Source organism: Hippoglossus stenolepis, chromosome 24, assembly GCF_022539355.2.
Source record: "Hippoglossus stenolepis isolate QCI-W04-F060 chromosome 24, HSTE1.2, whole genome shotgun sequence".
NCBI lineage: Eukaryota > Metazoa > Chordata > Actinopteri > Pleuronectiformes > Pleuronectidae > Hippoglossus > Hippoglossus stenolepis.
The window spans coordinates 3,410,406-3,422,491 of NC_061506.1; the positions used below are offsets into that span (position 1 = coordinate 3,410,406).

General features: G+C 45.3%; 1 protein-coding gene across 7 annotated transcripts in view; it reads left to right on the plus strand.

Annotated features, from left to right (window-relative positions):
• dmd (dystrophin) overlaps positions 1-12,086 on the plus strand; it is a 176,915-nt gene that overhangs the window by 143,846 nt on the left and 20,983 nt on the right. For 4 of the 7 annotated variants that reach the window (XM_047339155.1, XM_047339157.1, XM_047339160.1 and 1 more), the window contains 2 exons: positions 442-502; positions 4,198-4,233. In XM_047339155.1, the coding sequence (XP_047195111.1) occupies positions 442-502; positions 4,198-4,233 (97 nt within the window). Of the gene's footprint in view, positions 1-441; positions 503-4,197; positions 4,234-6,484; positions 6,754-12,086 lie in introns of those variants that run through there. The other 3 variants (XM_047339156.1, XM_047339159.1, XM_035149827.2) reach the window with 2 other exon arrangements.

Sequence of the window (12,086 nt, forward strand, 5' to 3'; positions counted from 1 at the left end):
ACCGCTATGTTAATATACACCGCATGTGTTCTGGCATTTGTCCCACAATGCACTGCTCTGTTTTTAACTGCAGCAAATTTTACCCGTGGGCACAATAACGCTTGAACAGCGGGTAGTTTCAGCCAAACAATCTGATTGGCTCCAACTGTGCTGACAATTCCCAGAAAGCACAGTCTGCTTTAATATTTGGTGCGCCAACTCTTGTGGGCATAATAAGTGAGATCATTTGCAATATCTCTTGTTTTTCTGCTGTTTTTCATTATCATGTATACGACTTTGAAGAGAACTTTTTTTATTACATGCCGTCCTGCACTTTCCTGGATGGCCATGCTTTTGTTCGAGCCTCAGGATGCTGATCCTGCAGTAAAACGGGTGTGTGAAACGTTTATTGGCCTGCAGACAGCGTGAACAGTTGTTGACTCCTGTTTGTCTGTCTTGCAGGGTCAGTAGAGAGCCCCTTCGAGCAGGGCGTCTCCCCCAACAATGTGCCCTACTACATCAAGTAAGTACCGCGTTGTGGTGCAGCAGCTCCACGCCACTGCTCCTCACGTACCAAGACTTTGCACAAATTCTGGCGAGTTCATATTAAGGCTCCAGTGAGGCTGACGGATAATTAACACTGGCTAAATATCATGAAAACACAGTTTGCAGTGAACTAACCTTTTAACCAAGTGGAGTGTGCTTTGCAGAAAACCTACCAACCCAAGCCTTGAACTGTACTAAATGGATTTTGGTTGTAGAGCTACCCACACCATGCAGGTTGTGAACTCCAATAGACATGAACTGAACTCCAGATACTTTCCTAAACTTTTCGTGAGGGCCTGTGTGTGAGAAGCTTCCTACTGAAGACATAAAATCCCTTTTAGAGGAAGGAGTGCATTTTTAGCAACAGATAAATCCATGTTCAGAGCAACAGGACAGTGTGTGTTCATGGTAATGAAGCTACGTGTCACCCAGAGTAGGGATGTGACTCACTGATGTAAATGGTCCTTGCACTGCATTAATAGCTCTGTTCTCGTCTTAACAACCACTCAAAGCACTTTACACCCCATTCCCACAGTGTTGCTATATATATAAAGCACTTCTCTACTCATACACCCCATCACATATGAGCCCCCGGGGAACTCACACATGTGGACTGATGCAGTCAGGAGTCAAACCAACAACCTTGTGATCAGTGAACGACCTGCTCTTTACTCACTGAGCCTCAGCCGCAGTGTTTAATAGACTTTGGATACACACACAACACTTGTACGTTGTAAGATAGGTTCACTGTTTGTTTGGTTTTTTCTTTGCTCCATCTTCATCGACATGTCTTCTACATGTGAAACCCGCTCACATGTTGGACTCTCCTCGATCGCTCGCTCCACATGATGTCATCTGGACTGCAGTTTACCTCCGTGCTTCATCGAGCGCTGAGAGGAATCATGAGCCACATTATTGGTGTCATTTTGATCTTAATTTACCAGGAGACCAGTGACAGATCCCACTCGCTCTCATCAGTGATGCTCAGCTTCACAGTGGTACAGTAAAGCTGAGCGCTGCCTGGGCCACTGGGCTGCTCCACTTGTGCTGTTCAGGCACTTCAGTGATTTGCTCAAGGACCTTTCAGCCGTATTCATAAGGAAGAGGGGTGCACTTCATTTCAGTCTCTGAGCGGGGGGGGGGGTTACTTTGTAAGCACAAGCCTCATTCAACTTTTAAACTACAGCATCTAAACTTATGTAATATATGCAACATATTAATATGTTAGACTTTGATTTGAGATGTTTTGTTAAGAGCACATGTTTCCACAAAGCTTCTTTCTATCCAAAGTGTCCTTGAGCAAATGACTCAGTTTTGGTCTTACCTTGGGCTGCAGCTTTTTAACTGCAGGGTTATATGAGGGAGGCCAGATGCAGCCCAAATGTTGTTTTCTCACTTTTAATAACGTACGACTTGATTGGTAATCGTGACTGGGTCTTTCAATCCCAGTGGATCATCACTCTGCTTTATTGGGGATATTCTGATGAAGGGCAAATGGTTTGCCATCTGAGGATGTTATTGGGATATTCGGGTGGATACCAGATCTGATCCTTGTTCCTGCAGGAGCTCAGCTTTTGCTAGTCTCTCATGGTAATCACTTACTGGACCAGGTGATGTCCTTCCTTTTCCACCATAGCCAATGGTTCAGTATCAGGCCTCTGACTCCTTATTCCTTCAGGCCTCTGACTCCTAATTCCACCCCGACAGGGAGCACCCTGACGTTCCAGCCTCGATTTTTACAGTGTGACACATGTCCCTGTTTAGTCTTTAGTCTTTAGTCTCGGACGGTGTCTCTCTAATACCGTCAAAGATTCATCCATTCTGTCATGCTGTCTCTTTCAACTATTCATCCATCATTTCATATTTATGTATTTCTTCAGATATTGACACTTTGTCCATCCCCCCCCATGCATTCATCCATATATCTGTCCCTACATTCAGCCCTGGATTGTGTTGGAACTGACTGATTTGTAACGCTGGCACACTGTATCTTAAAGACCCAGAACAAATGTGATTGTATCTCGACAGAGGTTCAGAGCCACAGAAAAGCATCGGTGGTGGTTGAAGTTTTGGTCGGTGGTGTTTTATCACTTGGCTCATGAACGGATGATAAGCTTGTTTGTCCTCTGGCTGGAAGCTGAGTCACAGCGCTGTTCCTTCAGGAAGGTCAAACATTTTGCACTCTGGTCCTTCTGGTGTCGTTTTTTTAAAACAGATTTCCAGCTAAACTTTAAAATCTCACAGGATCCTTTAACATCATCAGTGCAATGTAGGGACTTGTAACAATGTTCTGCAACCCAGCTGAAACTATGGTGCTAGGTTATCCACATGGGTCTATGTACAGTTTGAAGAGCTCAGCTGAAGTTTATATGAAAACAAAACTAAAAGTATGCAACGTTAGTCTCCACGGTGAAATCAACCTTCTCCCCACAGCTGAATATAAACTGTGTTTGCAAGGCTCAAATAATCTCATTTACAATATTTCTTTAAACTGTCACCCAGATGCTATGTTAGTGAGGGCTCAGTAGAAAAGAAAATTGATTTAATTACTTCATTATACTTGTCGTGGAGCAGTTGAGTCCCAGGTCGCACTGCAGTGTTCTGGTGAATGCTGGGAGCCCGTTTACCACTCATCAGCAGTGTTGGAGGTGGGATGTGTTGGAGGAGTAGGAAGCACAGTCTTACAACTTGTGCCTCAGCTCAGCAGGACGCACACACACAGGCGTCCGACTGTTGCTGAGTTGGTTCAACGAAGGAATTCCACTGAGTTAAAGACGGGAGATAATTGGGTATTTATTAGAACCATGTGGAATCATTTGTCTGCACGATTTGTTACATTTTATGAAGGTTATTTGTTTTTTAGGCAACAAGAAGATGTCCTTGTTAATTTAAGAAGGTTAGAGAAAGGCAAAACTTGACATTCCAACCATGGCTCCATCTCTTGAACACTACTACACAGACTTTAGCTCCAAATGACGTCAGTGGGGCAAGATGGCAGCATTCGTATCCTGGATATTTTGGCTTCATTTCTGTCCGTTTTCCGTCTCTGAACAATGTTCAGTCCCTGTGTCAAAGAGCCTCTAGCACAACGTATTTCACAAAAAGGCGCAGATGGACTTGGTTGTTCCACTTTTTGAAGTGCCTGTGCGATTATCCTCTATTCATTGCCTTGTTTCAGTTGCCACAGCAGCTGCTGTTCCCCCCAACACATAAACACACACACACACAAATATTAGCATTACATTAAAAATTAATCAGCGTTAATGTGCTGTTAAAGCTCAGCTTGAAGAGAATCTATTGTATTACAATCGCTCTCACGTGGCTTTATAAGGTCAACATGTACAACTACCATTACCTGCACATTATGAAACATCTGTTCAGAGAGAATCAGACATGAGGACGTGAAGCTAGATGCCTCTCAGTGAGTTCGAGTCCTCCACCTTTACATTCCTGACTCACTTCCTGCTTCTTCTGCTGTCACAGAGCTCTCACAGGGTTGGTAATCATCAACTAGCAGCTTGGCATGTTTAACTCTGAGTGATTCCATTAACCGGCACTGCACGCTTGGTTTCTCTCAAAAGTTTTTAACGCTTAGTTTGACGTGGAATTAACCGAGAGCGTGAGGAGGGAGGAGGAGAAGAGAAGTGACAGATTCCTTCTCTCCACATGCAGAGAGAAAGCTGGACCTGACCAGATCACCGAGACGCTGTGAGTGCCAGCTGACCACACACACACACATCCCTGTCTGCACACCTACACGTACACACACATACACACACAAGAGATAAACACCTTTAGCATGAACACACACGCAAAATATACAAAACAAACACATGCACATTAATTATGCATATATCTAATACACTGCATATGGCCTGAAGTATGTGCAAACATCCCTCAAGCACATTACAGTACATTTTTGAGGTATTTTCCTTTAATGCATTGAAAAATGTACTCCCTTACTTTTTAAATATTGTGTTTTTACACGACTACATTTACCGTAAAGCTATAATTATAAGATACTACAGTATATAGATTGTACTGATTTGTTTGTACAATTTGTTCAATGCAACATCTTCAAAAACCTACTACTGTCAAATACTTTTACGTCTTGATACCTGTAGTATATTTATTACACAATATTAAGGTACATGCACATCGCAGGCTTCACACACTGCAGCAGCCAGTGCACAAACATACAACACACCTACTCAGGCTTTAGCCTACACACACTTAACACACCCTCACTGTGTCTCATGCATACAAACACTCTGTGGTACACACTCAGGCACCGTGCAGCAGCATACGGACGACCAACTGCTCCTCGTGCACCATCGCTTGTCTGCTTCTGGAGATGATTCCCTCGAACTTGTACCATCCATCTTGAGAACACCCCCCCTCTCTCTCTCCCCCCGGGTGTGTTAGATTTGCCTCAGTGCGAGCAAGCTCCCCCACGGGTGGAGCACTCACTTTAAAACCATATTCCCCCAAACAATCAGGTGTCGGAATTTGATTTGTGTTGAATCCGTTCCACTCCGTCCTTCTCCTCGTTTTGCACACACACACACACACACACACACACACACACACACACACACAGGTATTAAACACACTGTTGTGGGGGGGATAAAATAACAGTTGAGACTTGCCTATAAATTACAGGCTGGTGTCTGGTGCAACTCGGTCTTTAATTCTCCAGCCTTGAACACACTTGATCCCCCCCTTCCTCCCCCTCTTCTTCCTCTCCTCTCTCTCTCTCTCTCTCTCTCTCTCTCTCTCTCTCTCTCTCTCTCTCTCTCTTCCTGCTTCTCCTCTCTCCTGTTAAAAGCAAGAGGAGCACTTCTCTATCTCCTTCAACCTCTCCTTTCTCTTTTGGTCTCTGCTTCTTTCCCTCTCTTTCTTCCTCCCTGTCCCTCTTGTCTTTCACTCTCTCCATGGCCTTGAATGTGGAAATCTGTGTCTCTTGTAAAGCAGAGCAGCTCTCTCTCTCCCACTCTCTCTCCCTCTCTCACTACCTCTCTCTCTTGTCAGGGAGGTGAAAAACCTCCTCGGATGGTGTCGAGGCTCCTTTGCTTTCAGATACAGTGGGATGGGGGAAGGGAGGCAGAGGCAGGGAGCCTCAGCTCCGCCTTGTCTAGCTGAGCTGTGTCAAGTTACCATGTGATAGTTGCGAGTAGCAGGGCAGTGTAGTGAGATATATTTCAAAATAGAAGCATCAACAATATCAGCTGCTTCAGTCATGCTTCATTTTTATTTTGTGCAGATAATTTGTCATATAGCCTTTAAACATTTATTCTACATTCACTTATTTATTCAGGATCTGTTACGCTGGTTATATGGTTATATATATTTTATTATTATGTAATGATACAGTTTCAAGAAAATGCTTTCAGACACGCACTGATCAACAACTTTTCCTGTGAGCCCCCGAGTAAAAAGTCTGAGTGAGAAAGCTGCAGGAGAATGTTAGGAAACATTCCCAGTGAGCAAGTGGACGTGTCGATGACGTTTGTAATACACGATGGACGACAATCATTTTCGGTCTTCTGGTGTAGACGGTGGATATCAGGTCCACGACTCCGTGGAGACATTTGGGCTAAACTCTATTAACAGCTATGTGCATACGAATGCAGATAAATTAAAAAAGAAGGCAGCCGATGCAATTCGGTCAATGTGTTCTACATCTTTTGCTCTCCACTGTTTACCTGCAGGCAACCAAAGCCTGCTCTACAATCCCCAGGATCGTGTCCCTCGCCTCACAGCTTCTGCAGAATCTGTTCATAGAAATCACAATAGGAGGAATCCAGTGATATCGACTCGTCTTGTGTGTAAACAAGGGAAGCACCAGTATTTGCACCAGAAATTGCAAGTTGTGAGTCAATCTAGAGCTTTTACTTTGCAGCAGAAAGCAGGAAGTAGTATTGCTGTATTGTTGGAGCAGGACCCTCATGTGTCTGTGGCCATTCAGCCTCTGCAGCCCACCGCTGCTGCTTGCACAGAGGATCACACACACACACACACACACACCAACACACACACACACACACACACACACGGTGATCTTGGCCGCCCCTCTCTCTCTCTCTCTCCGGTGGTTGCCGACGCTTGTGCAGACCGCGGAGGGGCTCGGGGGGTTTATTGCCTCGGATTTTTTCCCCGGCAATCGGCTCATTTCCACGGGACTCGGAGGGCTGCGATCGGGCCGGCGATGCGGGAGCAGCTTCGGAAGTGAGTGCCGGGATGGTGGGGGGGTGGGTGGGGGACTGTTTGTGGGGGTGCGATATAATGGTGATGGTAATTGTGCGGGTCGTAATGCAGTAAACCGGCTCACGCTGGGGGTTTCAGTGTGCCGGGGACACGGAGATCCCCCTCGCATTCCGCAGATAACGCACGGTTCTCCGGAATATGCGCAAAAATAGGCGTGGGAATGTTTCACAAACTGGACTTCAGCTGCATCGGGATTGAGACGTGCGTGTGTACGTGCAGGGCTTCCTCACTTGTGCACAGACCTCAGCTCGTACGTGCACGTCCCCCCCCTGAATGCATCTCCTCTGAATGTCACCCAGGCTGGAGCTGAATGCGTTTCGGGGCCGATTTTGGAGGCGCACGGTGAAATTATGCAAGTGTGAGTTGGAGATGTGTTCCGTGCCCGGGAGGGACAGAGCCCTGAGAAGGGACACGAACACAAGAGGTTGTGGGTTTTTAATCATAGAAATGCAGGGAAATGGTCTGTTTCGTGCCCATTGGAGTCCCGAGCAGCTCCTCTCTGCACAGCGGCTGGTGGCGGTGGTTGTTGCCGGGGAAGCAGGCGAGGTGTGTGGTCACTGAAGCCCTCAGTCCCCCCTCCCCTGGAACCGTGCATGTCCTTATTCTAAAAATCCTCCAGACCTGCTGTTGGGGTTGGAGGGACCGTGAACGCGTCAATGCAAACACTGCAAACCCAGATCTGTGTTGCATTGCTTTATTTGTTCCTCTGTTTATTTGTGTGTGTGGTGCATTTGCTGAGCTTCTGCAAAGGGGGGGTGGAGGAGAAGGAGCAGCAACGAAGCCTAACGCTGTGTTGCATTCCTCCACAGTCAAAAACACTATCACCTCCGTGCCAGCAAAGCAGCACATGACTGGATCAGTGCGTCTTTGCGCGGTCTGCGTCGTGCACACTGATTCTGATGTGATGGGTAATTATGACAGGCCGTTTTCTTGTGCAGCGGATGTGTGATTTTTCTCCTACGTGCAGATCATCTGTTGATAAGTTTGGTACAGTTGTCCTGCATTGTAAATATCAACGTGTGTGTGTGCTCTCATTTCCACCTCTTTAGGGCCTTTTCCAATTGAATCGCTGACCTTATCAGGACTAAAGCCCGAGAACATCATCTCTGAGCTCCTGGTTGAGGTTAGGCATGAATCGGTCATTGTTGAGGTGAGAGATAAGGTTTTGGTTTGGCAGTCCCACAATAATACGAAGTCAGCACAAGGTCCTGATAAGAGAAGCTGTGCAGACCTGTGAGTTGGTGAAATGAGAGCAGAGGATGCAGGCTGGTCCAGGTTTTTGGCAGCAGTGTGATGCAGGTGTGTGAGACAGAGAGAGAGCATGTGTGCACACTGACTAAATCCAGCTGATAGGTAGAACGCACACACACACTCACACAGCGATGGAGCTCCAGTTGCCGGATGGCAGAGCCGACATGCTCAGGCATGACTGTTATGTCTTTGTGTGTTTGCTGTCTTTGTATGTGGCGTCGATGATTATCAGCCTCTAGCTCCATTCAAGCTTAATCTCTGGCTTTTCTGGCTGAAGTTCGGCATCCAGGCGCAGTGATGGAAGAAAGTTTCCCACATGCAAGCCGCGGGCCTTTCCTGGTCAGGTGTCATGTTTGAATTAGTTATAATAAATGAAACAGTCTCCAGGGGATCGCAGCAGCAAGAGCTCATAATAAAAATACACCTATGGGCACATAAGAACAAACCAGATGCAGTTAATGAATTACACAGAGTGCCGGTGATGAGAGAGACATTTTGACAAGGAGCTTTCAGATGTTTTAAGATGATACTTAATAATCATCAGTCTTAGACTTCAGGTGATACTTAACCCACCGGAATCCTGCTGCTCGAAACCCAAATTGTAGAAGATGAACATTCAGAACGAGAGAACATCTGCTCTTTTGGCTCAATTTAGTGAGTAAACTAGATCCACTGTCACGCCTGGGAAAATTAATCCTCAGAGGGCCTGGGGTTGTATTTTCAAATAAGACAAAGATTCCCTGTATCTAGAGAATGGATCTAATGAAAGATGCAGGAGGCTGAAGTTGAAAATATCCACCCACACAAACATCGGAGCTGATTGTACTGTTGATGATTATGGCGATGACGGATTAGATTTCACTGCTTTTGAAACGGTTGATAAAATAGCCAATGAGCTGTTTCACGAAGGTTGTTCCCGGTCTTTTATTTACCTGTAGTTTCAACCCTCTTGAAGCCAAAGGTATCACAGGATTTATTCCTCTCCCTTTAATGCAATGCCACATTGATTAGGACTGCGAGCAGAGGCTGTGAAAACGTAAACATTTGCCAAAGGTCACACAGTAAATAAATGTGCGAGGAATGAAATTGTTCCATCGAGCCCCGGTCGTTGAGGAGCCGCTGCACCGTGATGACTGTATGTTTTCTGGAGGCCTTCGCTTTATGTGCATCCACGTAATTATATAGAAATGACACTTGTGACAAAGCCACTAACCGCTAATGCAGTGCGCTGTGATTGTTGGGCTGTGTGACATATGATGCTGTAACTAGAAGGGCACCAAGTCCACGGTCCATTCATTTTGAGTCCTGATGATTCAGTTACATCAGATAAATGTCTAACAATGTCCTGAATATACTCTTGCAAATAAAAGACCGTAGAAAGTATTAAACCATCTTAAGTCCAGATCGAATGGGTCTTCATTTTTTAGTCACGTCACTGCCAAACCTAACTATGGAAATGACATCTATGACGCAAACTGCACTGTGTCTATATGTGCAAAACAGTTGAGTGAGAATAACTTCTTCACCACTTGCATTCTGCATATTTAAATAACTAAATATCCCATACAGCTACGCATTGACTGTCAGTAGCAGATCCTTCAACCGACCACAGACGTCCACTTCAATGATCACTCTGAGCACCGACAGGACAGCGAGTGGACGTCTGCGCACTAATTCATCTGTACAGTTTGTGTTGACAGGACATCAGCCTGAGTTCTGCAGACATCTGTTAGCTGCTGTTAGCTCCCCAGCAGGGACAGAACCCACACACCCCTCGGTCCACAAGCTCAAGTCTCGTAGCCAGATTTAATATCTTGAACAAATACAAACGAGCATTAGGATCAGTGTGCAGAGGCAGGCTTCAGTCCATTGCCCATTTCACACTGAACACAAAAACTGTATCACCCTCTAACATCTGGCTTTTGTCTTCAGTGTGAACGGGTACAAGTGGTAATCACTGGGTGAGATGACACTGTTCTGCTTCTGATCACCATCCGATGGGGGGTGTTCTCAGCAGCAGGGACACAGAGACTGGTCAGAAGTGAGAAAAAGGAAATGCAGCCAAATACAAAGACGTCCTTGAAGAAATCTGTTTAAAAGTGCATTTGGTGAGACAGAGACGGTTCACCTTTCTGCAGGATGTGACGTGCAGCCAAGACAATACTGGAGTGTCCTCAGGACAAGTCTTTGACCGTCCTTGAGTGGACCAGACCAAGCTCAGACTTAAACCTCCCAGAACATCTGAGGAGAGACTTGACAATAATGTTTTCCATCCAATCTGATGGAGCTTGAGAGATAAAATGTACGAATCTATGTGTACAGAGCTTGAAGGTTCTCAGTTTTATTTTTCACATGTTCCTTCTTTCCTATGAACATGCATTGTGGTTTATTTTGACACAGTCTGCTGCTCTAAATACTCAGCAGAGCACTAAATGTGGATTAACCTGCAGCTCAAAATAGTTCCCAGCAAATGCATTTCCTCCAGTTTGAGTAACATTTGATAAAAACTACAGGGATCAGCAGTCGTTGTTAACAACCAGAAAAATAGAGAACAACTAATCACGTAATAGTAATAAATCTAATGATGTGGAATTAAGATATGAAAATGTATCATGTATCTAAAATAGTCCCCCGTCATTATGTTAAACGAACACAAGGAAAGTGACGTAATTATATATCGTACAGCTCGGTGTGATGAATTGGGTTCTGTTGGTGCTTTTAGGTTGTCTTTCACAAACAGCTTCCTCTAATAACCCGCTGATGAATATAGCTTTCATGCTTCTTTCTTTTCCCCTCGCGTTTTCCTCCTTCTCGCGTCCCGTCTCTGAAGGCCATTGTCTGAGCTCATTCAGAAGCCTAGTGTGCAGGAAACATTCTGCTGGGCTCACTCTCAATGATCGGCAGAGGAAGACATCACCATAGCCCATAAACCACCTTTAATCATTCACCCAAGAGCCGTAATTGACTGCAGCGAGAAGTGACACTCGTGCCTCTGTGGGAATCCATTATTTAAAACGCCTATCTGTCAGCGCCGCAATAAGCTATTCAGCTGCCTGTTAACTGCAATATGTGGTATTGTGTGCTCACACATGTCTGTGTGTGACGGCACGTGGTGTCTCATTGTTTGTCAAAGAACGACTGCAGCTCTTTAAGTTATGCTCCTCAGAGGAATGTCTCATGAGGCTTAAAAACAACCCTTAAGAAATAATCTGACTTTTCCCTCAGTTTATCTTTAATAACTTTCCATCACGAGTGTCTGTTATTGTTATTGAAGCATGGAGCCTTGATGACCCGACAGTAGAGGAATTTGACGAGTTAAAGCAGCTGAAACTAAAATATTTTCACAATCCATTACTATATACAATTAGTACCTGTGAAATTGCCTCTAATAATATCTCTGAAAAAAAATGATCAGTCATTACGGTCTTTCTCTTACAGTTTGAATTCTGTGCCACTGCAGAATAGATAAGCACATCAGCCAAATGCCGTATCTGCTGTTTTGTGTTGTTATGTAACCCATTGATTAATTATTGACCCTGGGTTAGGGATCAACTGGCTTGGATCATCGCAGGTTTATGAAAATAGAAGTAATGAATTATTACGGCCGTGCTCCAGGGTTAGTCAGTGTCCTACTGTACATCTGCGAACAGGGCTGTGAGAGAAAGCAGCTGCGTGCTTGATGCCGCGCGTTCGTTCTAACCATCGGTCCGAGTGGCTCGGAGCAGCACTTCAGTGACGAGCTGAGTGACTGAGCTACTGTTTGCACAGACTCCGAGCTCAGAAGATTTTTAAGTAGCTCTTCACCACGGGACCCCTCTCCTCATTATCTGGAGTGGGAGTGTGGCAGAGAGGCAGAAAGGCCAGAGAGAGAAACACAAGGGCAATGCAGGGGGGGAAAAGTCAGGATATGGATTATTATTTGTATGTGCCTCCCACACAAAGGTTAACTGCAGGTGCACTTGTGTATGACCAGCTTGACGTGTGCTTTTAACAAGCTGGGCAGCGTTGCATTTGCACCTCGACACGCTTAAGGCCTGAAAACA